Below are 27,746 nucleotides of genomic sequence, written 5' to 3' on the forward strand. Positions count from 1 at the left end.
TTAAAAATATCATTTTCTTTATATGTTTAATCTCCCAATTATTATTTTGACTTCTATCTACATCATCTCACTTTTTACTATATTTTATTGCTTATACTCTATATTTTTCGATTTTTATTCTTCAAATCCGGTAATCGGCCACTCCTATTCGATCACCCATGATCATATCCCACAATCCTTCGACCACTCATGACTATATCCGGCCACCCACTACTAAGTTTGTGAAGGTTCGCTCAAATCTAGCCACAAATAACCAACTCAACTGGGTTCCTTGACTGACTCGTCGGTTCTCGGGTTTTGCCCGGTCAAACCGGATTTCGGTCATTTGACCCCGGTTTTTGATTTTTCCGGTTTTAGATGTTAGACCAGACCACTTTATTGTCGGGTCACGGTCGAACCTGTCTGACCGTCCGGTTCGGTCCGGTTCTAACAACATTAGGAAACAATGAAACTTAATTTTTTCGTGTTATTTTTTTTTTGTATTGAAATATAATTATCTGAACTAGGAATATCAAGTTAGGAGTTCAAATTCTTCACAGATGTAGTGAAGAACATATACTATCTATTCTACTCTGCAAGGATGTTGCAAGTTGCAATAATACTGTTTTGCCACTGAAATTAGTTCTGTAACTAGGTCTCGTTTGGATGGAGAGATTATTTATAATTAACTAAATATCTGGACTTTATTCAATATATGGTAAACCCAATAATTTTCGAAGTAGCTAGACCCATAAATGTTATTTTATCATGGCCCAAATTAATACAATTGACTTTTTATTAGTGTACTTAATTTTATTTCAACTAATCTTATTATGTTGTCTTCAAATTCGAATATATATTTATGTAATGATTCTGACTAGTGTTCTTGTATTATGTTATCAGGCACATCTGAGCTGCATACATCTGAGCTGCATACATACACATAATATTCCAAATCGAAAATGAAGAGGAACGATTCATTCCCCGACGGAAGAACAACTTATGATAAGCTAGTGGCACATAAGGAAGCCCTCGAGAAAGAGTTCAAAGGATGGAGCGATTGGGCGAACGAGAAGGTTATGCTGGCTGAAATAATGGTGGAGAAGTCCCAAAGTGAGTTGAAATTACTGAAGCAAGAGAAAGAAGAGCTCGACAAATTTGACAAGGAGAGTCGGACTTTGGAGGAGGTTACGACTAAACGGCTGTCTGAAATGCACATTGCATCGGAAAACACGGTTCGAAAGATCAAACTGGATAGCCTTACTCTTCGCCGCCTCGAAGAGGAGAATATGGAGTTGAAGGAGATGATGGAAGATGCTAGGTTGAAGGCTTTGGCATCCGCTAATAACGTGCGTGAAGCTCGGAGAAGGGAGCAAGAAACACTCAAGAAACTGCAATCGTGCGAAAGGGAGTTAACTCTGTTAGTCGAGGAACTAGCGTGTCACAACCGTAAAAATGCTGAGCTGGAAGAGGACCTAGGAAAGGTCAACGAAAGACGGAACCAGTTGAAGGTATATATTTATATTTATATTTCGTTTTTAGGGTTTTGGGTTTTTGGGTTTTCGGGTTTTCTTTTAGGGTTTAGGGTTTTATGGTTATGAATTATCTCAAGAATGTTATAAGAAGCTGAAAGAAGTTGTATGTTTTTACAGGTTCTGATCGAGCACGAGAAGAAGGAGATGCTAAAAGTGAGCGCGCAACTTGATTTCTTGAGGGCGAAAAGGAAAGAATTCAATGATCTGATGAAAATGCAAGATGACACCATCACACAAACGGCGGAAAAAAACAAGCAGACACTGAAGGCCAAAACCGAGAATCTCGAAAAATAGCATGGAAGAGTTTCTTCTTTTATACATGTGCTGGTTTTGGTTTATGACTATCGTGAGATTCTATTTTTGGAAAATGAAACGAGTGTTGCTTGCTCCTCGTTTTTCCAATGCCTTAGTTGTCTCTTACCCAAAATGTACTCCTAAATACCCTCCGGTGTTTTCTACTGTTGCACACCACCATCACTTTTCGGTTATTCCCCGAGTTTTTCTCATATTTTCGTGGACATCTATGGATATTAACCTGACATTCAATTGTTGAATTTATGATTTTTTTGTTTTGTGTTCGGATTGACTTGTAAATTGCAATTGAGGTTCTTATGTTTTATGGTTTCTATTCGAGGTTTATCGTGAAATCGACACTCGAAGGGGAAATTACAGTTTATGTCCCTATATTTTATCACTAAAAACGATTTATGTTCTCAAATTTTTTCATCCACGAAAGATGTCCTCAAACTTGTCACTTTTCAACAATTTACGTTCTGCCGTTAACTCAGTTAGTCAACTTGGACGGAAATATCACATGTGGCGCATGTGATGTCGATCTGGCAGTTAAATACCGATATGGCTAATACACTGAGATAATGTGACAAAAAAATAACGTGGAGTTGACATGTGGTTCTTTCCCTCTATTTCAATTTTAAAATTCTCAATTTCTCATTCCCCATATTCACTACAAAAAAAAAAAACTTTTTATGTGACAATTTATTGTGACGAAACTCAAATTCGTCAAAGTAGAGTAGAGATCTTATGAAGAAATATAAATTCGTCTCGTAAAGAATAATTTATGAGACAAAAATGAAAATCATCACATAAACTCCATTTTAGATGACAACAGGAAAAATTGTCACTGAATCAATTGCTTGATTTTTGTGTCGAATCGAACATTCCAATTTATGGGATTCTAGGTTCAATCCATAAATGGATCGCTGGAATTTTGCAAACCCTATTTTGCTAAGTTCCAGAAGATATGAAGCCTTTCGGCTGCACCACTCTGATTTCCTCAATCTCGCCATTGAGGAAGGTGATCTTCATATCAATTTTCCATATTTCGTAGTCATACCAGCAGAAATGGCTAGCAGAATCCTAATGGAATTATAGCATAATGTTTCGTGAAAAGTTAACTCACATACAACAACTTGTCTTGGAGTATAACTCATTTCCACGTATCTAGCTTTACAGGTCGATACCTTTCCATCTATTCCAACTTAAAGATTATAGATCCACTTGCATCCTATGGGAAAGATTCCTTTAGGTGGATCCATCAAGGTCGATACCTTGTTGGAGTACATGGAATTCATTTTGGATTTCATGGTGTTAAGCCAATGTCCCTTACTGCATCAAATACAACCCCATTGAAGGTTCTTGGATCACATCTCTCGTCAAATTCATTTTAACTACCTTCGATGAGGGTTAGCCTATTGAGTTCTCTACGGATCCTTTCGAATCTACACATAGATGGTTGAGAAGGTACATTAATGGGTTATTTGATTTTGGTTGGCTCTTGTTCTATTTATGGTGTTAGAACTTCAATTCGTGGTTCTCGAATTTCTTCGAGTTCTACCATACACCTATTCTATCGCATAGAACCTTCTTCATTAAGAAGGTGGCATTTCCGAGACAAACAATTTCGTTTCAAGGGATAGTAGAATAAGTATCTAAAACAATTTTTGAGATATCCCACGAAATAGCATAAGTTGGATCGACTATTCAACTCTTCTCCCACTAGCCACTTCATGTAAGTGGATTTTCCGGAATGCCAAAGTTCATATGGTGTGGAACTAACTGCTTTGGTGTTAACCCTATTCAGTAAATACGTGGCGGTATGGAGTGCATGATCCTATAAGTACGATGGTAACATAGTGAATCTCGTTCTCTTTGAGATAGTCGATAAACTCATCATTTAAGTATTTTCCACTACGATCGGATCGTAGTTTCTTAATACTTCGTATGAATTGCTTTTCTACTTCGTTTTCAAAATCTTTGATCATTTAATATATTTCAAACTTGTACTTCATCAAGTATACGTAACCATACCTTGAGTAATCATCGGTAAAGGTTACAAAGTAGTTAAAACCACACGTGGCACTAATACATAGTGGACCACACATGTCTGTATAGATCAAATCCAAGAGACCTTCAACACGCTCTATTTGTCGTCCCTTTTAATGGTAATTTGGACATTTTTCTTGTTAAACAAAATTCATAAGCCCGCACTGAGTTCACTTCATCCAACGTGAATAATCCCTCACATGCAAACTCATTCATTCGTCTTAAAGAAATATGTCCTAATCTAACGTACCAAAGTTGTGTCGGTTTATCTTCTATATTGAGTTCAGGTTAAATGAAAAACGCACCTTTCTCAAAACATTTCCGATCAAGGCACTCCGTGCAGTTTACAGAGCCCAATGGTCTGTCTTTCCACATTGGAAGCAAGCATCACTTATATGCTTGTTTTCTTTATCCTTGCGAATACTCGATTCACCCCTAGTCTATTTTTGCTCGATTGAAAACTATTTTCCTTTTACTCTCTTCTTCGACTTCGAACTATTCTTAGTAAAAGATACAGAAAGTGCCGAAGACAAAACGGACTTGTCCTCTTTATAACCAACTCATATTTCAAGATGTTGACCAACTCTTTCAAAAAGAGATTCAACCATATTTTCATTGAAATTAATTATGAACGTTTCATAAGAGGTAGTTAGTGAAGACAGCATGAGATTCACCGAGAACTCTGGTGGGAAACGACATTGTGGTCACGCAACTTCTTTGGGAGCGAGTCATCTCAAACCATGCTCATGGACCGGAGTCCTTTTGCGTAGCCTAAGAGACATCAACTCTTTAGTCGTCACAAACCTCATTGCCGTAATTCTCTCACTACACACGATCTCGAGGTGAGCCTATATGTTAACAACATATAGATGATTCTCATAAATAATATTTTATCACGGCCCAAATAATACAATTGGGTTTTTATTAGTATATTTAATTTATCTCTTAAGTAATCTTATTATGTTGTCTTGAAATTGCAATATATTTATGTAATGATTCTGACTTGTGTTCTTGTATTATGATATCAGGCACATCGAATACACACAATATTCGAAATCCAAAATGAAGAGGAACGATTCATTCCCCGACAAAAGAACAACTTATAATAAGCTAGTGGCACATAAGGAAGCCCTCGAGAAAGAGATCAAAGGATGGCGTGATTGGGCGAACGAGAAGGTTATGCAGGCTGCGATAATGGTGGAAAAGTCCCAAAGTGAGTTGAAATTACTGAAGCAAGAAAAAAAGAGCTCAACAAATTTAACAAGGAGAGTCGGACTTTGGAGGAGGTTACGACAAAATCGGAAAACATGATTCGAAAGATCGAACTGGCTAGACTTACTCTTCGCCGCCTCGAAGAGGAGAATTTGGAGTTGAAGGAGATGATGGAAGATGCTAGGTTGAAGGCTTTGACATCGGCTAATAACGTGTGTGAAGCTCGGAGAAGGGAGCAAGAAAAACTCAAGAAACTGGAATCGTGCGAAAGGGAGAAGGGTTGAGTCGTCGAGGGACTAACGAGTCTCAACTGTAGAAATGCTGAGCTGGACGAGGACCTAGGAAAGGTCAAAGAAAGACGGAACCAGAATGCTAAGCGCGTGTTTGGCTTTGGATGGCCGGAGGACCAGAAATCGAATACTTCTTCACGTTCGATTATTTTATTTACAATATATATTACAATTGTTTAACTAAAATGTTGTTTCGCTTTTATTTATACCATTTTGACTTCGAATGTTCATTCATGCATGCATATCTCTCTCACTCGACATGCATCCAATACGCACCCAACATGCACCCGACATTCACTCGACATGCACCCGACACGCACCCGACATGCACCCGACATTCACTCGACATGCACATATGCACCCCACATTCACTTAACATGCACCCAACATTGCACACGACATCCACTCGACATGCACCCCACATGCAATCTCGATCTAGTTGGTTTAAGTTGGATTATAATGCCAACTTAAAGGACTACAAACTTGGTGTTTTGACTTTTGTATAATTCAGAGAAAAAATGTTCAAATTTGGTGTTTCTTATCTCAATTGAACGATCTTTCATTTTTACTTTTTTTCATGTGATTGTATATACACACAATTAAAAAAATTGTTATTATTCAATTTTGGCCCACGACACATTTTTATGGACAATTTTGTCCGTCACCGCCGTTGACCGTTGGTCAATCGGCGTTGACTTTTGTTTGTCTGTTTTTTTTTTTTAATTCTTTTCTTCAATATCTTTTTGTCCCCCGTTTAAACAACAATATTGTTGAGGTTGACAATAATATTAACTATATTACTGTTAAACACAGTAAAAATAACTATACTACAGTTTAATACAATAATATTTATATATTAATCTCTAGCATAGTAATATTAACACAACAAAAAGCATTACTATAATAAAACCGTTCAACAAAGGTAAACATAGTAAAATGCCAAAATAATTATTAACAGTAATAATATTACTGTTCAACAAAGGTAAACATAATAAAACGCCAAAATAATTAATATTACTCTGATTGACAGTAATATTACTATAACAACAGTAATATTATTGTGTTTACAATAATATTACAATAATAGGTAGTAATATTATTACGTTACTCCGTGAATAACTCTATCAACACAAAAAAAACCCCAAAAAATAACAATATTGATGTGGTTGACAATAATATTATTGTTATTTACAGTTATTTTACTACTAAGTTAGATGCTAGGCTTATGTGGGTTTTCCCCACTTTTATTTTTGCTTTTACGTTAGTTTATTTCTTTATGCTTTCTGCATTAATTTCTGCATTAAGTTCTGCAATTTTCTCGGGTATACCCGTTGTACTTGTCTACGATTTTTTATTTATTTATAATATTTACATTTTAATCAAAAAAAATGTGTAGGTGGTGGACTTTTGATAATTGCTCCAATTCTTTGGTTTGTTGTTGGAGGTGGAGTTGTGAAGAAATACGTAAAAATCAAGTTGTGTGTGTGATAGTCATGGTGCTTTTTTGTAGTTGATTTCGATAATTTTTAATTGATTTCGATAATTTCTTAGTTGAATTTGATAATTCATAGTTGATTTTATATTGGTAAATCTACTGTTGAACACCACATTTTATAGTTGTTTACGATATTTTTATAATTAATTTATAAGAATAAAAAAGAAGTTATAGTTGATTCTGAAAATTTTATAGTTGTTTTTGGGAATTTTATAGTTGATTAATGAAAAAAACAAAAAGAAATTATATTTGATTTTGAAATTTTTATAGTTGTTTTCGGGAAGTTTATAGTTCATTTAAGAATACAAAAAATTCCAACAAAAAGAAACTGGAAAAAGAATTTTTTTTTTAATGAAATAAATAAAAGACGAATATTATAGAAAAAAAGAATGCATGAGGTAGTGCATAATGGGTAGTTAATAATTAGAAATGGAAGATTTGGAATAAAGAAAGGAGTGTGTCTACCACTAATAAGGGAAAAGTGATTAGACCCATTTTATTAAAAAAAAAAAAAAAGGTAGAAGGGGTTCTCACGAATATGCCCTTATAAAAATACCATTCCCAATTAAGGTAACGGTCTAGGGTTCGAGCTCCCCCTCCCCTACTTCCCCTTATAATGGACTTAAATTTAATTCAAAAAAATAAAAAGTCACTCCTAATTGGGTAATTACAAACACCACTTCCAACTATGAATTTTTTTAAACGTCCACTGTTGGGCTAAATATCTAACACACAAGTGCACGTATCGCAAACAAGTAGTAAAAATGGATCGATCCCACATGGAATAATCAAATTACCTAATCCTAGGTACCAAATTCTAAAAAATATGATTTTTATCCAGCCTACGCAAGCTAATGTGATCAAATATAATCAACTAAATAATTAAACTAATTACGAAAGCAAATAATCACGAGAAAGTATCAATATAAAAACGGATCTAGGATTTTATCTTCCCCTATGCGATAAATCATCACCCAATTAATCATCTATCATGCAAGTTACCATTCCTGATTATTAACCCGAGATACTAAATTACTCATAACCCGCTGTCGCGTGTATTATGAGTCTATTATTCATAAACGATTCACTAAATGTCTATGCAAACCAATTATTAATAAAACATTAAATAACAAGTCTCGTAAACGGCTACCTAAGGTATTATCTGTATGTCTACCATAATACATGCAATTGACACACTCATCCGGTGAAAACTACTCGAAGGTTCTTCTATCTCTGTTCTAATTATTAAAACGATCTGTCAATAAATTCTAACAATAACACATAGCAACATAAATTAGCTAGGTTCATGCGCTAAATAAGATCAAATAGAAGAAATAATCATGGAATTTAAACTTGCATAATATTAGAAAAATAGGTTCGAATCACCACATAGGGTTCTAATAAAATCCTAGATTAAAAGCTTAGCTACTCATGTTCTCTACGAAAAACATAATAAAAATATTAAAAGACATAGATTCCGAAAAGATGGATGAAAGAAGAATATATGATGACAATTTGTCAATTCTCCGTCTTCGATTCCCCGTTCTCACGCTCCTCTTCCTCTAAGATTGTGTAAAAAGTGTCTTGATTCGTGCTTGGTCTTTGCCCTTTTATAGATGTCTCAACTTAGTAGAAGATTTAGGTTTCCTTGTGTGATTAAAAGTCAAAAATTACTTCCATCGTGTTCTTTTATTATAATTTTTATTTGTATTTGAATTTTAGTTCAATTTGTATTAGTACTTGAGCTTAAGAATATTTATGTGAATTTATTGTATTTATTTGACTATTGACAAATAAGTTGGTTAAATTCCCAAAAAATATTAGGGGTTTCGTCCTCCGTGTTCTATATCAATAAACACATATATTTCGTGCGTTTGTACACAAATATGTTCAATTCATTTCGTGGGCTATAACACGAAATGGTGGGCAATTTTTAATTTTTTAGACAAATTACAATTGAAATAAATCGCACTGCAAGCTAGTAAAAAACGTTATATGAATAGCATTTCAGTCATTAAACGTATAGAGTTATATTTATAAATACGCTATATAAACATATTTTATATTTTATTTATATTTAATTTTTAAAATATATTTCCATATAAATATATCAAATAAATATCATTATCCACTATCAATTTATAACTGATCATTAAATTGTATAAATAAGTAGTGAAGCAACAAAAATATTTGTAAATTTTCTATTCAAACATGTTTATAACCTTTTAGAAATTGCACACTATAGCACATATGGTGTCCAACAGGTGTCCTCGAGTGTCAGATAAGAAATGTGTTTGAAACACAAATACACTCAGAAATTAAAGTTTTCGTGCTACATAAACTATGAATGGATAACTGAGACCCATAAATAAAATCGGGTGGTTCATAACCCGACCCGGTCATTTCGTACACAAAAAAGGAACAACTGAGCACCCACGCGTCAGATGGATTTACCAGCGTGGATAGTACGCAGCTCATTAATAATGTTTGACCCTTGGCATTGAACAATATTATTTCACTACAAAATTTCTCTCATTTCTCTCATCATTATTACATTCCAAAAGCTAAAGAAAGAGGGGTTGCACTTGCATGCGAAGGCTAAACTAGACGGTAAGTATTCTTTTTAATTTTTTTTTTAATCGTTTTTACATATCATTTACCGTTTGTGACTGTTTTTTCTTTGATTTGTCTTGGGTTATTATTCATGTATTCAAGTTGTATATTTCATTTTTTTGAGGAGGTTGTTTATTTTTGTCCCTGGTTTGTAAGAAATTCATCCAATCTTTTCCTCCTTTTTCCCCCTTTTTCAAGGGGTTTTCAGGTTTCTCTTTAATTTTTAGACTTTTATTTTTCCTTTTGAATTTTCAAGAAATTATTAAATTATTATTAGGTGTTTTTCATGAGATTTTAAGGTAAATTTGATGTTTAATTGAGATCCGAGACATCCGACACAGTACCGCCCTACCGGCGTAGGGTTTCCGGGATGATAATTTTTTGATTGAAACATAGAGATACACTATACATATTATTTTTTTTACAATCTAGGGGAATTTAAATTTGGAACGCATTATTTATATGTGATCATGGTTCGCCGGAATTCCGTTATAGTTGCCGGAATGAAAATTTCCGATCTAAAATGTTTTAGATCGGAAATGTGTGTGAGTGTGTGTGTTTTGATTGTGGCCAAAATGGCAAATAGTTGTGCGGCGGATACTTTTATATTTCAAAGCGGCGGATACTTTTAATTAGTTTCCGAAGCAGCGAGTTTTCGAGAATGAAAACCTACTAGGGTTTTGGTTTTTTTGGATTTTGCAAATTAGTCCCGTAAGTTTAGGATTTATTTTTTAAATAAAGAGGTATTTTTGGAATATGTATTTTTGCCCCTAAGTTTATATTTTCTGCATTTTCGGACCCTTTTTCCCCTTTTTAAAGAGTTTGTGTTATATAATTTTTGGAGTTGCAACACTTACCCGGTTTTCTTTTTAATTGTCTCTTAAGCCATAAATTGTTTTCCAATATATATTACGCGTCGCCGCTTTAGACTTTCAAGGGTGAGTTATTTTCGTTTTACCTATTTTGTCATTTATCATTTATGAGGATTTATGTGGAATAAAAAATATATTTTCTAAATATGTGTAAATGGTAGTTTTGGGATTTTCTGTTAGAATGAATGTCATTTATTAGGATTATTGCATATACCTTAAACGACGCTTAAATATAAATAACGGGCGTAATATTTTGTATATTTTTCTCCTCTTATTTCAAAATTAGATGCTTATTGTAAAAAATCTAATACTTCGTATTATATTTAAAAAATTGTCGTGTTCGCTTTTCGTCTCACATGTAAGGGTAATAATAAAGCTTCCGGCTTTTTTTTTTCTTTATTCTTTTTGTTTATAGAGATATAATTAATGTTTTCAGAACCGAAGCGACTATAGAACCGGACGACTATTTGGGTCATGGATTTATAGGGTCGAACCGGTCCAACCGAGTTTTTGATCTTTTATAATATGCCATTATTTTATTAATTTTAATGGTTTAAAAATATTATTTTCTTTATATTTTTAATCTCTCGCTTATTATTTTCACTTTTATCTACTCCACCTCACTTTTTACTATATTTTATTGCTTATACTCTATATTTTTTCATTTTTTATTCTTCAAATCCGGCAATCGGCCACCCCTATTCGATCACTTATAATCATATCTGAAAATACTTCGACCAATCTTGACTAGATCCGGCCACTCACTACTAAGTCTGTGAATGTTCGCTCAAATCTAGCCACAAATAACCAACTCGGCGGTGATTCGAGGCGTTTTGGCCGAAAATCGAGTTCCTTGACTGACTCGTCGGTTCTCGGATTTTACCCGGTCGAACCTGATTTTGGTCATTTGACTCCGGTATTCCATTTTTCCGGTTTTAGATGTCAGACCGGACCGTTTTATTGCCGGGTCACGGTCGAACCGGTCCGACCGGCCGGTTCGGTCCGGTTCTAACAACATTGGATATAATTATCTGAACTAGGACAATCAGGTTAAGAGTCCGAATTATTTACACAAAAAGTCAAGAACATATACTATGTACTCGTCAAGGATGTTGGAAATTGCAATAATATTCTTTTACCACTGAAGTTAGTTATGTAATAAGGCCTCGTTTGGTTAGGAGTTAGGCTAATTAGTCTTGATTTACTAAATATTAATTAAATTACTGAACTTTTTTCGATATATGGTAAACCCAATAATTTTCCGAGTAGCTAGACCAACAAATATTATTTTATCATGGCCCAAATAATACAATTGGATTTTTATTAGTATATTTATTTTTATCTTAAGTAATCTTATTATGTTGTCTTGAAATTGGAATATATTTATGTAATGATTCTGACTAGGGTTCTTGTATTATGTTATCAGGCTGGCACATCTGAGCTGCATACATACACACATTACAACTTCACTGCCCAAAATGAAGAGGAACAATTTATTCGCCGACACAAGAACAGCTTATAAGCTAAAGATAGAGCTCACTCAAACAAATAGATCACCCGAAAACAACATCGGGATCGAATCATCTTCCATCTCAAACCAACGTGATAATAATAATCATCAACAAAATTCCACCACAGAAGTTGATCCATCGATAAAGAAAACCAAAGAGGATATTGCAAGATTCTTCTTCGAAAACGGGCTCGATTTCCATTCAGTAAGTTCCCCAAGTTTCCATAATATGATGGGTCCCAGAAAGTGCCACATCCCCACCCTCGATGAGCTAAAATGGCCGTTATTTCAAGATGCATTAAAAGAAGTGACTAAATATATCGACGAGGCTAGAAATTCGTGGGCGCACACAGGATGCACTATCTTGCTCGATGAATGGAAGGGTGAAACGGGAAGGGATTTCATCAATGTTTTAGTTGTGCTGTGTTGTACGGGATCCGCGGGTCCAGGATCGGGTCACTATGCAGATCGAGACGTACCAGAATGCTAAGCGCGGGTTTGGATTGGGATGGCCGGAGGACCAGAGATCGAATACTTTTCCAGGTTCGATTACTTTTTTTTTTAAATATATATTACAATTGTGTACTAAAATGTCATTTCGCTTTTATTTATACCGTTTTTACGTCGAATTTTCATTCATGCATGCAAATCTCTCTCACTCGACTTGCACCCAACACGCACCCGACATCCACCCGACATTCACTCAACATTCACTCGACATGCACCTAACATGCGCTCGACATTCACCTGACATGCACCCGACATTCACTCGACATGCACCCAACATGCAATTCCCAATCTAGTTGGTTTAAGTTTGATTAGAAAGCCAACTTAAAGGACTACAAATTTGGTGTTCTGAGTTAATACAATTGGATTTTTATTAGTATATTTATTTTTATCTTATTATGTTGTCTTGAAATTGGAATATATTTATGTAATGATTCTGACTAGTGTTCTTGTATTATGTTATCAGGCACATTTGAGTTGCATACATACACACTTTACAACTTCACCGTCCAAAATGAAGAGGAACGATTTATTCCCCGACAATACTTCTCCAGGTTCGATTATATATATATATATATATATATATATATATATATATATATATATATATATATATATATATATATATATATATATATATATATATATATATATATATATATATATATATATATATATATTACAATTGTTTAACTAAAATGTCGTTTCGCTTTCATGTATACCATTTTGACTTCGAATGTTCATTAATCCATGCATATCTCTCTTACTTGACATGCACCCAACATGCACCCGACATTCACTCGACATGCACCTGAAAATTGACATGCACCCGACATCCACATGCAATCTCAATCGAGTTGGTATAAGTTGGATTATTATGCCAACTTTACAAATTTGATGTTTTGAGTTTTGCATAATTCAGACATAAAAAATGGTTAAAATCACATTTGAAATCGAAAACGGTATCATAAAATTTAAACGACATTAAGCTCGGTTAATTCTTGATATTAATTATTTATTTATTGTTAATTTTAAATTGCAGCAAAATGGTGGTCGAATTATGGGGGCAAATGTCCAGAGCTAAAAAAGTGAGATTCGAATACTGAGCCAAACATGTGAGGGTGCATCGAAATTTCAGCTCAAGAGGGTCCGGTGGAGAAGCTTCTTGATACGGAATAAGTCACTCAAACAAATCAATCATCACAAAACAACATCGGGGTCGAATCATCTTCCATCTCAAACCAGCATGATAATAGTAATCATCCACAAAATTCCACCACAGAAGTTGATCCATCGATAAACGAAACCAAAGAGGATATTGCAAGATTCTTATTGGAAAATGGGCTCGATTTTCATTCAGTAAGTTTCCCAAGTTTCCACAACATGGGGGGCCCTAGAAAGTGCCACATCCCCACTCTCGAGGAGCTAAAAGGGCCGTTATTTCAAGATGCATTAAAAGAAGTGACTAAATATTTCGACGATGCTAGGAATTCGTGGGCGCACACAGATGCACTATCTTGCTCGATGAATGGAAGGGTGAAACGGGAAGGGATTTCGTCAATGTTTTAGATGACTCACCGAGAGCAACCATTTATCTCAGCACGTACGATATTTCCGATTATATTGGATAAATTGACGAAATGAAAATGTTATTCAATAAAGTGTTCAGTGAAGTTGGGATTGAGAATGTGGTTCAAGTTATTACATCCTCGAATTCTATTTTTACCAAGGAAGTGGCGAAGGAATTGGCGGAGAAATACCGACAAATATTTTGGTCGGTGAACGGATCTTTCTGCATGCAGCTCATGCTGGAGAAATTGTTGGAAATGGACGTCATCAAAGAAATCCTGGAGAAGGCGAAAATATTTACGAGATTTATTTACGGAAACCATAATGCGTTCAAGTATCCGAAGGAGAAAACGGACGGTCGTGAGTTTTTTCAGCAGTGTTCGAAGATCAATTCAACGCAGCCTTTCTTAACCCTCGAGAATATCGTCTTGGAGAAAAAAATATTGACCAAATTGTTTCGCTCTCCCATTTTTTTGGCAGACTAGGGTTGGGACGAAGTATTTGATTTGGTGAGTGATGAATCTTTTTGGAAGGGGGCATCGGATGTGCTCAAAGCAGCTATACCTCTCGTGCGCGTAATACAATGGAAGACGGGGAATAATAATAAGGAGCAGATGGGATATATATACGAAACGATGGATCAAGCGAAGGAGACTATTAAACAAGGGTTCAAAAAGAACAAAGCACAATACACGAGGTTTTGAAAAGTGATAGACGAGATTTGGAGTGGAGTACTATACACCCCGATTCACGAGGCGGGTTACTATTTGAACCCCAATCTTTTCTACACGAGCGATATGTTTATCGACCCAGAAGTTGCAACTGGTTTGTTGTGTTGTGTTGTACGGACTACCTGGGATCCGCGGGTTCAGGATCGGGTCACTATGCAGATCGAGATGTACCAGACTGCTAAGGGCGCGTTTGGCTTGGGATGGGCGGAGGACCAGAGATCAAATACATCTCTAGGCTCGAATAATTCTTTTTTTTTATATATATTATATAATTGTTTAACTAAAATTTCATTTCGCTTTTATTTATACCATTTTGACTTCGAATTTTCATTCATGCATGTATATCTCTCTCACCCAACATGCACCCAACGCGCACCCGACATGCACCCCACATTCACTAGAAATTCACTTGAAATGCACACAACATTCACTCGACATTCACCCAACATGCACCCGGCATGCATCCAACATGCATACGACATTCACTTGACATGCACTCAACATGCACCCGACATGAAATCTCAATCTAGTTGGTCTAAGTTGGATTAGAAAGCCAACTTAAAGGATCACAGATAATGGCGAGAAAAATACCAAGTAAAATGAAAATAAAAATGAAAATAAAAATGAATTGTTATTAAAAACTAAGGCTTTGTTTGGATCATTTTTATTTCAAAATAAATTCTAAAAAGAGATATATTTTTTTATTTTAAAAGAAATTCTAACCCAAAAGAAGTGTGAAGGGACGAAGATAGAATGACACATTTTCCTCAATTTTTTTAGGGAAATCCATATGTGTATTTTAGTTATAAACCAAACAAGAAAATTATTTTACATCACATTTTCTGGTTTTAGTGCAATTTTGTTACATAATATTTTACTTATAAACCAAACGAGAAAATTGTTTTACAAAATAAATATTTTACTTATAAACCAAACGAGAAAATTATTTTACAAAATTATTTTACATCACCTTTTCGACGTAACTCTTAATTTGTTAGGTGTTCTTATAAACCAAACGAGAAAATTGTTTTACAAAATAAATATTTTACTTATAAACCAAACGAGAAAATTATTTTACAAAATTATTTTACATCACCTTTTCGACGTAACTCTTAATTTGTTAGGTGTTCTTAATTTGTTAGGTGTAGTAAACGAAGTCCTTTGAGGTGGGAAAAATCATGAGTTTATAAGATTGGGAGGATATCCCAACACCGTATAATATAAAGATGTTTATAATATAAGGACCAAAATTGTAACTATCCCGAAAATAGACGACTCAACTGATTTGATGATTCTCATGTTTGTTAGTAGGTGCGATCCCAACAAATTGTTCAATTATAAACGCAATTCACCCACACACAATTGTAGATTTATAAAACAAAAATTGATGCAAGTAGCACAATATCCAAATATGTTCTAGAAGAAATGAGGTCGTATTAGATCGATCACACGACTAATCTTCCGTCTCCTCGCTGTCTGGTCTAGCGACTCTCATGCAATATCCCTTCTTCTTGATGCTGGCAAATCATCGTCAGACAAAACAAGAATAAATTAGCCGAATTTGAAATTACTAAATATATAATAAACACCTATATCATGTCTCTTGATTGGTTACCTTGTTTAGCAGCAGCAGCATCAAGAAGCCTACGTTTATATTCGGCTTCCCTGTCACGAGGTTAAATCGAACAGCAATAAATAAGGCACTATTTACGTACGTATACAAACATATACCCATGTAAGAAATGACGTATAATGTTAACCTCTTTTGCATTTTCTTGTAGCTGAATGCATGCTTAGCAATGAGAACCACCCCAATAAGACCGAAAGCCGCAGAGGCATACATGCAAAGGCTGAAGGAAAACAAAAATACACATCAAAGACACTTGGAATAGGTCCTTTTAATTTACATATAACATAAATACAAGGAGAAAAATTAAACCTCGACGCATCCCGATAACAATGAATAATCTCGCTGACTGATCTATAGGAGACGAAAAATGGGAATCCTCTGCATGGTTTCTGAATAACAAAATTTCCTGCTTCATCCCTAATCACCTGGTAACATAGAAAAACCAAACAATGCATTTAAGGGGACAAGAAAAAAGAAAAGAAAAAAAAAAATATATATATATATATACATACCTCACCGATAACCGTCAAACATGTACCGACTGGGAGAACATGTTCCATCTTCTGTACTCCTAAAGTCTATACAAATAACATAGGCAATTTAGTTATACTAATTAATGTCAAGAAGCTAAGCAACAACGTAGCGTAAAGAAATGCAGACGACCTTAACACCCTTGTCTAATTCAATTTTCTCGTGAATTGAGGATTGTATTGACCTCTCAAACACTTCACCTCCTAATGCCATTGGCAAACCAGCATATGTTAATGTAATTGCCGAACGGGCATCAAGAACACTTGCACGACCGGTACCGTCATCCTGGTGTGTCAATCAAACTAATTATTAACACACTGTAACCAAATTTCACTCTAATGGTGATGAAATTTTAGGACAACATATGTATGCTTTATAGCAAGAGAAAGCCAGCCCAATTCCTACCAGATACCAAGGAACTTCATTCCTCACAGAAGACGGACGAATTGATTCTTTTTTCCATACTCCACGGAAATTGCGTCTCAAGATATGAGTCTCTTCCTAAGTTAAGGATTCAAAATTGGATCAAAATGTACAATAAAAATTTCGGAGAAAACTTGATTAGTCAGTCATTTTTTACCTTATTCTCGACAATTACGCCCTTTAAACCGCTGTACTCGCATTTGATTGGGGTATCTGATGTAACCAACCCAGTAACCGCCACCACCAAAGGAACCACTGCGCTTGCAGCACTGCATAATTGAGCTATATATAACAATGATTAATTCAAGTTACAGATTCCAAACCCTAGTTACCGAGATTGAGATAGGTTCTAAATAGGGAAAATTGTAATGTAGGCCCTGTATGTTGGTCTCGTTAGAGATTTGGTCCTATAAGTTGTCTTATTCAATTTTACATGCAATTACTATGCAAAATTAGTATTTTTAGTCCTATTTCACTCAAACTTTAAATTTTAGCTGTCGTTTAATGATGTACATAACAAACTCGTAGAAATATATTTATATGGACACTCAAAAATTATAAATGCTCCTCTAATTTGGTTTATAAATGTGTAGTCTCACATGATTAATAAAGTTCTACCAACAGTAAATTAGATGTCGAGTCTATAAATTTTAAATTAGATGTCGAGTCTATAAATTTTCAAGCGTCCATATATGTAAAATGTGTCAAGTTTCTTTGTCGCGTCATAAAATAAAAAAATCATGCAAAATAGGACTAAAAATACTATATTTGCAAAGTTATTGCAGTGTAAAACTGAAACATGACAAGTTAGAGGACTAAACTCCTAAATAGGCCAACATAGAGGACCAAAACTATAATTTTCCCGACTTACCCAAATCCTTCAACTTACTAACCCTAGTTGCAGATTCCAAATCCTCAGCATGCCTGGAACGAGAGAAATTAAAAAGAAAAAAAAAAAGAAAAACAAAAACAAAAACAAAAACATAAACCAAGAAAGTAATTAATCAAACCCTTCCAAGATTACTACTACAGCATAAAAGAGTGCCGAAACAAGGCAGCAAGACGCCCCTTCAACTGGAATCATCTCTGACCAATCAATTGCGACTTTCGACCAATCAATTGCGACTTTTGACCAATCCATTGCGACTTTCAACCAATCCATGGATGCCGAGTTTAAAATAATATCCAACAGGAAAGAAAAAGGGACTAGGGTTTTTCACTTATCTTGAATAGTTTTATATTGAAGCTAGTAGTTATCTTGCTAAGGAAGAAAGGGTATTACTATCCGTAACACTTGGTGGGTTGGGCTGGGCTGGGTGGGGGTGTGGCGGCTCCTTCCACCCTACACCCGGTGATAAACATCGGGTGGGTCTTCTGCTGCCACGTGTCCCTTTTATTATTTTTTTAAAACCCCTAAATAAACCCTAGCGAGAAATATATTATAAAATACAAAAAGAGACACGTGACAGCAGAAGATTCACCCGGTATTTATCACTGGGTAGGGTCGAACAAATCGGGTGTGGCGCGGTGGGCCCCAAGATTAAAATATGAAAAAAAAAAATTAAGATTTTTTTGATAATATTCTGTATATACAAATGGTATAAAGGTGAAAAGGGTGTAAGTAAAATGTTTTCCGGAACCAAAAGAACAGTAAGCCAGGTTGCACCACCAGCACCAGCCATACCACCGCGGCACCGCCGCAAATCATCCACCGGAGAAAGCAACCATGACGATAACCACCATCCCCTCAACACTTCACCCAATTCAGCCCCCACAGCGCCGCTGTGGACCGTGGCCAATTCCTGTTTGTTGTTTAGCTTGTGGCTGTGGTGGGTGCCGCCGGCGGAGTATTGGAGGCCTACTTGATGTAGTAATTATTTTCGATGCAGGCGTCCGGGCAAAGATGGGTATAGTGAGCCAATTTCCTCCCATCGGAGAAGAAGATTTGATCTTGAAATCAATACGATGCGGTATCAATTTTTGTTTTGGGTGAGTATGTTGGATGGGTGGTGGTCGGGAGAGGCGGTGGGTTTGGGGTTATTTTAGATATTTTTCGTTTTTAAATTTAATTTATTTTTTATTAATAATTTATTTTTATTTCTATTTTACTTGATGTTTTCTTCATCAATTTAAAGAGGAGTTCTCCTATTTATAGAAATCCGAGAGCTCCTTATTATCACTGAATAAACACGCTAGAAGAGATAATGGTTAGTGAGTTAGTGACTTAATTAATTATGTACTAAAATAATTAATCACTAAGTTAGAAATAAATAAATAAATAATTTTTTGAAGAAAATTAATACCCAATAAATTAAATTTAACTTTAGATATCCAACAATTTCCAATGCCCATGTTATCAAGATAATTATTTTCTTAAGAAGTTAGTTATAAGTAAAATTGCTCTTAGTTAACCCTGGGAAATTGAACTTTATTTTGTAGTAATTTCACTTCAGCCTCGTGCATCACACAGGCCAAAAATTTAGTTGAAACAAAAATGATTGGAGGGAAATTTAAGAATTAAAAGAAAAATGAGGTACATTTCATAAAAATTAAAGGATTAATTGTCTAAAACTCCTCATTTGACTGACCTAAAAGTAACGCCTATCTTTCATTGTTCTACATTTGAAGGCCAAATCTCATAAATGGTCCCTCATCGTCACCTTTAGTTGCACTGTAGTTTTTCATGTCTCAATTGTCTCATTTTCATCATTCATCTCTATAATTCATCTCATTGTCATCTCTTGATGTATAAACCTGTTAACTTTAACGGAATATTTTAAAAAACGGATGGAATATTACACTGTTAGAATTATTTTTGATAATTTAAGACTTTTTTCAATAAATAATAAGGTTTATAATTTAAAAATAATATTGCAACCAACAAAAATATAACTTAAAAACCTACTATTTTTACGAAACATTAATTTATATTAATATAAAACGAATCATCTATATTGTAGATATAATTTAGAAACATATTTAAATAATTATAATATGTCATCTACATATATTCTCATAAAAAAATCATTTACATTTTTTATGACCTTATGTTAATATTTAAAGAGCTAATTCAATAAATATGTATTTCTAGTATTTATTAATTTATTTATAATTTATTACAAATAATTGTCAGAATAGAATATTTCATCCAATAAACAAAAGATTTCGCTAAAGTTAACAAAATTATAGAACGAAGGACTATATTGAGATAGATTGTAGAGTTGAAGGATGATAATGAGACAATTGGGACATGAGGGACTAAAGTAGGACTAAATACTAAGCTGAGGAACTATTAATGAGATTTGGCCACATTTTAATGTTTTATGATTTTTACTATTAATGAGATTTGGCCACATTTTAATGTTTTATGATTTCTTTTCTTTTGTGAAATAACATTTTTGTCCACGTTTCTTCTTTTCGCTCTTTATACCTCGAACCGTTTCTTTAAGGTGCCGAGATCTGTGAGAAGGCCGAGCTCTTCTTGCCACAGTTTTGGTACATAGAGGGATGATCGAGCGGCCCGCACATAAATCTCCGTTCTTCGAACACCGCGTTCTTTTTCGACGTAACTCTTAATTTGTTAGGTGTGTAAACAAAGTCCCCACATCAATTTGAAGTGGGAAAGATGATGAGTTCATAAGGTTGGGAGGATATCCCAAAACTGTATAATATAAAGACCAAGAAAAAAGTGTATAATATAAGGACTAAAACTGTAATTATCCCAAAAATAGACGATTGATTTGATTCTCATGTTTGTTAGTAGATGCGATCCTCAACAACTTGTTCAACTATAAACGCAATTCACCCACACACAATTGTCGATTTATAAAACAAAAATTAGCTGAATTTTAAAATATGTCCTAGAACAAATGCGGGGTCGTATTAGATCGATCACGCAACTCTCATGCAACATTCCTTCTTCTTGAAGCTGGCAAATCATCATCAGACAAAACAAGAACAAATTAACCGAATTTTAAATTACTAAATATACAGCAGCACCTATTTAATATCTCTTAATTGGTTACCTTGTTTAGCAGCAGCAGCATCAAGAAGCCTACGTTTATATTCGGCTTCCCTGTCACGAGGTTAAATCGAACCGCAAAAAATAAGGCACTATTTACGTATGTATACAAACATATACGCATGTAAGAAATGACGAATAAAGTTTACCTCTTTTGCATTTTCTTGAATTCCATGTACTGAAATGCATGCTTAGCAATGAGAACCACCCCAATTAGACCGAAAGCCGCAGACGCATACATGCAAAACCTGAAGGAAAACAAAAATACATATCAAAGACGCTTGAAATAGGTCCTTTTAATTTACATAAAACATACATACACTAGTAGCAAATTTGCTTATTACTGCGAAATTTTTTGCTACGGTAAAAAACCGTAATAAAAGGTATTTTTTACTACGGAACAATTTTGAAGTCGTAGTAAATACTAAGATTTACCGTAGCAAAAAAATATTTTGTACGGCCATTTACCGTAGCAAAGCTTTTGTCATGCCTGTATATGCTACTGGACAAATTTGTAGCAAATGCGTAGCAAAAGCCTTTTTAGTACGAATTTGATACGTTTTGCTACGGTTAATGATCGTACTAAAAAAAACTATTTTTCTACTAGTGATACAAGGAGAAAAACTAAACCTCGACGTTTCCCGAAAATTTTCAATAGTCTCGCTGACTGATCTATAGGAGACGTAAAATGGGTGTCCTCCGTATGGTTTCTGAATAACAAAATTTCCTGCTTCATCCTTAATCACCTGGTAACATAAAAAAACCAAACAATGCATTCAACATGCATTTAAGGGGACAAGTACCATAAAATAATAAAATTAAATTAAATAAAATTAACTTTATATATATATACCTCACCAACAACCGTCAAGCATGTACCGATTGGGAGAACTCGCTCGATCTTGTGGACTCCTAAAGTCTATAAAAATACGATTACCTAATCACTTCAGCAACAATATGGGGAGTTAAAAAAAATGTGGATCGGAGTTGAGATAATTACAAAAATATTATAAACCTTAGCACCAGTGTCTAATTGTATTTTCTCCTGAATTGGGGTTTGTATTGACTTCTCAAACACTTCCCCTCCACATGCCATTGGCAGACAAGTGAAAGTGAAATCCTCAACCGAACGGGCTTCAGCAACACGTACACGGCTAGTGCCATCGTCCTGTTGTCAATTAAACTCACTATAACGAAATTAAGCTTTTTAAGAGAAATTTAGTAATCATGCCTATTTGATTAGAACAGCATATATAAGTTTATGCTTACCAGATACCAAGGAACTTCATTCCACACCGAAGACGGAAGAATTGATTCTTTTTTCCATTCTCCTCGGAAATTGCGTCTCAAGATATGAGTCTCTTCCTAAATTAAGGATTCAAAATTGGCTAAAAAATGTACAATAAAACTTTGGAGAAAACGTGACTAGTCGGTTATTTTTTACCTTATTCTCGACGATTACGCCCTTTAAACCGCTGTACTCGCATTTGATTGGGGTATCTGATGAAACCAATCCAGAAAACGCCACCACCAAAGGAACCACTGCGCTTGCAGCACTGCATAATTGAGCTATATATAACAATGGATTAATTCAAGTTACAGATTCCAAACCCTAGTTACGGAGACTGAGATAGGTTCTAAAGAGGAAAATTTGTAATTTTTGTCCTATATCTTGGTCTCTTTAGAGATTTTATCCTATAAGTTGTCCTGTTTCAATTTTACATGCAATAACTATGCAAAATTAGTATTTTTAGTCCTATTTCGCTCAAACTTTGTATTTTAGCTGTCGTTTAATGATGTACATAACAAACTCGTAGAAATTGATTTATATGGAGACTTAAAAATTATAAATACTCCTCTAATTTGGTTTATAAATGTGTAGTCTCACATAATTAAAGTTCTACCAATAGTAAGTTAAATGTCAAATTTATAAATTTTCAAGTGACCATATATGTAAAATTAAAATGCGTCAAGTTTATTTGTGGCATCATAAAATTAAAAATCATGCAAAATAGGACTAAAAATACTATATTTGCAAAGTTATTGCATGTAAAACTGAAACAGGACTAAATTCTGAAATAGGCCAACATAGAGGATCAAAACTAAAATTGTCCTATCTTATCTAAAGAGGTTCGACTTACCCAAATCCTTCAACTTACTAACCCTAGTTGCAGATTCCAAATCCTTAGCATGCCTGGAACGAGAAATAAAAAAAGAAAAGAAAAGTTGAATCAAACAAGTTGAATGAAACGAGGAATCAAACAAACAAAAACGAAAACATAAACAAGAAAGTAATCAAACCCTTCCAAGAATACTACTTCAGCACAAAAGATTGCCGAAATAATGCAGCAAGACGCCCCTTCAACTGGGATCATTTTTAACCAATCAATTGCCACTTTCGACCAATCAGTTGCGACTTTAGACCAATCCATGGATGGCTGGGTTTAAAATATATCCAACACAGTAAACAAAAAGGGACTAGGATTTTTCGACGAGCACAGTTATCTTGAATGGTTTTATATTGAAGCTAGTAGTTAACTTGCTAAGGAAGAAAGGGTATTAGTAGCCGAAACACTTGGTGGGTTGGGCTGGGCTGGGTGGGGGGTGTGGCGCGGTGGCCCCCGAGATTAAAAAATACATAAAAAAGTTAAGATCTTTTTTGATAATATTCTGTATATACAAATGGTATAAAGGGGAAAAGGGTGTAAGTAAAATGTTTTCCGGAACCAAAAGCAACCATATCACCGCCGCAAGTCATCCACCGGAGAAAGCGACCATGACGATAACCACCATCCCCTCACCACTTCACCCAATTCAGCCCCCACAACGCCGCCGTGGACCGTGGCCAATTCCTGTTTGTTGTTTAGCTTGCGGCTGTGGTGGGTGCCGCCGGCGGAGTATTGGAGGCCAGTAATTATTTTCGATGCAGGCGTCCGGGCAAGGATGGGTATAGTGAGCCAATTTCCTTCCATCGGAGAAGAAGATTTGATCTTCAAATCAATACGATGCGGTATCAATTTTTGTTTTGGGTGAGTATGTTGGATGGGTGGTGGTCGGGCGGTGGGTTTGGGGTTATTTTAGATATTTTTCGTTTTTAAATTTAATTTATTTTTTATTAATAATTTATTTTTATTTTTATTTTACTTGATGTTTTCTTCGTCAATTTTTCTAGGAACGAAACGAAATTATGGAATTGGATTTTTCAGAAAATCCTTCTCATCATCATTTTGCTCATGTACCAAATACAATTGGGATTTTAAAAGTCGTTGATTTCCTATTCTCTTGCATTTTCATTTTCCTTATTTTAAAATTCATGAACCAATCAGAACCTTAGGGTTTCGTAATAGTTTTGGTAAAAGAAACGCAAATCGTCACAGTTTTAATATAATTCTGGGAAATATAACTTTACTATTTAATGAATTACTCAAGTACATAACAAGTTTCGTATCATTCCAGTTATCATAAGTTTCATTCTTCATAATATGTTTTCAATATATTATAATGAATATTGTTTTTTAACCATCATTTTTTTGCCTTGGAACATCAAGTTTTTGTGAACTTCTTATTTCATTTTATATAATTTACTCAAAAGTTCTGCGCCCTTTTCTTTTTCCTATTTCTCTAAGAGGTACTGAAAATGTATTGGCCCCATGTTATTTTCACCATGATTGAAATGGTAATGGTAACCCGTGGGTACCGAATATTAGTGCTAATGGTCTGGTATTCCATTAGCTTTTTAAATGAGTTGGTATGGTTCTGATTTGAGCTTAAATAGTAATTGTTATGGTATTACATTTTTTCGAAGGTATCCGGCTATTCGTTCCGCTGTCATCCTTACCCGTGAATAAGGAAAAAATAGTTGGAAGTCCCTCAAAAATGTTTTTTTATAGCTATAAGGACATACGGACAGTGGCGAATCCAGGATTTTTGCCAAGAGAGTTTGAAATTGCAGAATAAAAAATTTAAATATCACTTTATAAAAATAGTGGACCAAAAATTTACGATTTATAAATTTTAGGTGAATTGTGGAAATATTTAAATAGAAAAAAGGTGTAAAATGTTAAGATTTCAAAAAAAATCAGTTTTTGAGACAGTGGGGTATCAAACCCGGACCTATTAATGAATGAAGAATATCTTTACCACCTCAAATTATCTGGTGGATTCCAAAGTTATCATATTCTATAGAATTAGTTCGTAGAAATTAATTCCTTTTGTACTTCCATTCTGCGTCAAATTATCATTCACAGAACACATAAACATACTACTTAGTATTTACTGAAAAGCAAATATCAATGCAAATATAATATAAGTATCATTATCCAGCTAACGTATTGAATAAGTAAACAATATCAATCTATAAATACAATATACAAATATTGTGATGGCAAACGCCAATCCAACTTCAATATCAAAAAAGCACAGACCCGCACAAATTATGACTTCCCTACAAACCGACCACGAAGGAAAAAAAAAAAAAAAAAAAAAAAAAAAAAAACAGACCCATAAGAGACCGAGAGAGATAAAAAAGAGACAAATATAGAGACAGTCAAAAATAAATTTAAATACATAAATGACGTTAATGAAAAGTGGATCAATGTACATTTTATAATATCTCACCATCGTTAATAAAATCGTAACATATCACTACATGTACACAGTACAATCCATACAATCCATGAACAATTTGAATTCACACAATTAGTAATCTCTTATATATATATATATACTGCAAATCCAACATATAAAATAGTTGAGAATTGGCAGTATGAAGAATCAACATAACTGAGTAACAATTGGCATAAATTGAAATGCAATAAACAGAGCAAATAAACTGATTTTAAATGAATAATGCACAAAACCATAGGACATTTCAGAGAAAGATATGGAGAGAAAGGAGAGGCGGGAGAAAATATCGCAATAATATTAGTATTAGTATTAGTATTAGTATTAGTATTAGTATTATTATTAGTATTAGTATTAGTATTAGTATTTGTATTAGTATTAGTATTAGTATTAGTATTAGTATTAGTATTAGTATTAGTATTAGTATTAGTATTAGTATTAGTATTAGTATTACTATCAGTATTAGTATTAGTATTAATATTAATATCGATATTAGTATTATCAAAATATTAGTATTAGTATGAGTATCGATATTAGTATCAGTATTAGTATCGATATTATTATCAATATTGGTATCAATATTGGTATCCGTATTGGTATCGGTATTGGTATCAATAACGGCTTATACATCTTATCTCTTTTCCAATATTTATAAGTTGTATTGTTGTTTGAGTAATGTACATCACTAATTGAACGCCGTTAATGATAAACTTGCAGGTTATTTGAATATCTATTGTGTTACTTCTCTGGTGCCGTATTTGTTGTTAAGTTAGTTACTTTGCAAAAGATTGACATGGTGTAGTAGTTTGCATTCCACGAAATAGAGTTATACCATATGTTTTAAATGATTTCACTTAATCTTCATATCGTGTTTTGCGCGCTTCGCGTTTTTTTCTTTGTAATATTTAATTGAATTTCATATGTTACTACTCTGAATTAAGACATAAAGTTATGTTTTTTTTTTCTTTCCTTGCATTTTGTTTTACTTGAATTCGTGACGTTATAAAGAGATAATCGTTTCCATATTATTATTTTTTCTCATTTCAAAACTGACCCCGTGCAACGCACGGGTGAAGTACTAGTTCTTATCTATTTGTGAATGCTACCCCGTGCAACGCATGCGAATAATTACTAGTAGGGCCAATTTCATTTACTTACCATGTACTATAGGTAAAGCTTCACTTACCCCCGTGAAGTATATCTTGTACCTATTATAGATACTGTACGGTTTCTTTCCTCAAGAAATTTTCGCATGTGCGGCCTAACTTGCCCATCAAATCAGTCAGCCTTCTTCTCGATTATTTTTGTACAAAACGCACAAATAAGTCTTCTAAGCCAACGTAAACAAGAACAAGAGTATGCAGCGGAAAACAACACACAAGCACGTTTACGGGAAATGTCCAACCTTTATATATTAATTTCCCACAAAGAATACAAAGGATACTAAGGTGCACAAACAAATCCTCACTCAGAATGCTCACAATTGCAATATGAACTCTCTAATACTAGTTCGGTTGGATTTGTGCACTCAAAGCCATATAAATACAACGAAGAAGGTAGTTTTCTCATAAAACTACCTAGGGACACTTGACAACATACTAGTTTAACACTTGGCTAACTATTACAAGTAATAAGGGGCAGTTCCGAATGCTTTCCAAGCCTCAACCGCTCCGCAACTTCCCTCAAAACCGCCGAAATGATCGGTTGTCGGGGCCTGCCTTGCTCGGGCGCGGGCGCACCAAACGGCCCAAAACATCCCGGCCAGTTGCTAGGCAGCCCATCTGCCTTGCCTTTTCCGCATAGTTTGCTTGCCTTGCCAATCATTTGCTAGTTCTTTCATTTGGATTTAGTTCATACAAGTT

General features: G+C 34.5%; 4 protein-coding genes across 4 annotated transcripts; 2 read left to right on the top strand and 2 right to left on the bottom strand.

The window, feature by feature from the left end:
• Positions 1-893: 893 nt before the first annotated feature.
• On the top strand, positions 894-2,086 carry LOC105957235 (putative E3 ubiquitin-protein ligase RF298). The gene is made up of 2 exons (XM_012981166.2): positions 894-1,490; positions 1,632-2,086. Exons 1-2 carry the CDS (start codon positions 942-944, stop codon positions 1,806-1,808), a joined length of 726 nt encoding a protein of 241 aa, XP_012836620.2. The 5' UTR covers positions 894-941; the 3' UTR covers positions 1,809-2,086.
• Positions 2,087-13,739: 11,653 nt separating this feature from the next.
• On the top strand, positions 13,740-14,629 carry LOC148765379 (uncharacterized). The gene is made up of 3 exons (XM_088812774.1): positions 13,740-13,918; positions 14,026-14,350; positions 14,459-14,629. Exons 1-3 carry the CDS (start codon positions 13,740-13,742, stop codon positions 14,627-14,629), a joined length of 675 nt encoding a protein of 224 aa, XP_088668900.1.
• Positions 14,630-16,449: 1,820 nt separating this feature from the next.
• LOC105957261 (E3 ubiquitin-protein ligase SP1-like) lies at positions 16,450-18,415 on the bottom strand. The gene is made up of 8 exons (XM_088812775.1): positions 18,251-18,415; positions 18,112-18,164; positions 17,398-17,522; positions 17,223-17,318; positions 16,950-17,102; positions 16,799-16,864; positions 16,634-16,711; positions 16,450-16,506 (listed from the first exon to the last, which is right to left on the bottom strand). The coding sequence occupies exons 1-8, from the start codon at positions 18,400-18,402 to the stop codon at positions 16,450-16,452; spliced, it is 780 nt and encodes a 259-aa protein (XP_088668901.1). The 5' UTR covers positions 18,403-18,415.
• A 2,518-nt stretch (positions 18,416-20,933) lies between these two features.
• Positions 20,934-24,313, bottom strand: LOC105957259 (E3 ubiquitin-protein ligase SP1-like). Its single transcript, XM_088813544.1, has 10 exons — positions 23,563-24,313; positions 23,403-23,455; positions 22,706-22,830; positions 22,531-22,626; positions 22,277-22,429; positions 22,115-22,180; positions 21,892-22,007; positions 21,411-21,509; positions 21,266-21,315; positions 20,934-21,168 (listed from the first exon to the last, which is right to left on the bottom strand). The coding sequence occupies exons 1-10, from the start codon at positions 23,691-23,693 to the stop codon at positions 21,143-21,145; spliced, it is 915 nt and encodes a 304-aa protein (XP_088669670.1). The 5' UTR covers positions 23,694-24,313; the 3' UTR covers positions 20,934-21,142.
• Positions 24,314-27,746: the final 3,433 nt, after the last annotated feature.

This window comes from Erythranthe guttata, chromosome 14 (assembly GCF_056151865.1).
Source record: "Erythranthe guttata isolate IM_541 chromosome 14, IM_541, whole genome shotgun sequence".
Taxonomy (NCBI): Eukaryota; Viridiplantae; Streptophyta; class Magnoliopsida; order Lamiales; family Phrymaceae; genus Erythranthe; species Erythranthe guttata.

Coding starts and splice junctions, on each gene's coding strand:
- LOC148765379 (XM_088812774.1), top strand. CDS start 13,740: ATGGGGGGCCCTAGAAAGTGCCACATCCCCACTCTCGAGGAGCTAAAA. Junction 13,919..14,025: donor CGGGAAGGGATTTCGTCAAT/GTTTTAGATGAC, acceptor TAAAGTGTTCAG/TGAAGTTGGGATTGAGAATG. Junction 14,351..14,458: donor TCTTAACCCTCGAGAATATC/GTCTTGGAGAAA, acceptor TCTTTTTGGAAG/GGGGCATCGGATGTGCTCAA.
- LOC105957259 (XM_088813544.1), bottom strand. CDS start 23,693: ATGGATTGGTCTAAAGTCGCAACTGATTGGTCGAAAGTGGCAATTGAT. Junction 22,627..22,705: donor GCGTAATCGTCGAGAATAAG/GTAAAAAATAAC, acceptor TCCTTAATTTAG/GAAGAGACTCATATCTTGAG. Junction 21,316..21,410: donor TTCAAGAAAATGCAAAAGAG/GTAAACTTTATT, acceptor ACCTCGTGACAG/GGAAGCCGAATATAAACGTA.
- LOC105957261 (XM_088812775.1), bottom strand. CDS start 18,402: ATGGATTGGTTGAAAGTCGCAATGGATTGGTCAAAAGTCGCAATTGAT. Junction 18,165..18,250: donor GTAGTAGTAATCTTGGAAGG/GTTTGATTAATT, acceptor CTCTCGTTCCAG/GCATGCTGAGGATTTGGAAT. Junction 16,507..16,633: donor TTTTCGTCTCCTATAGATCA/GTCAGCGAGATT, acceptor GTTTTCCTTCAG/CCTTTGCATGTATGCCTCTG.
- LOC105957235 (XM_012981166.2), top strand. CDS start 942: ATGAAGAGGAACGATTCATTCCCCGACGGAAGAACAACTTATGATAAG. Junction 1,491..1,631: donor AAAGACGGAACCAGTTGAAG/GTATATATTTAT, acceptor ATGTTTTTACAG/GTTCTGATCGAGCACGAGAA.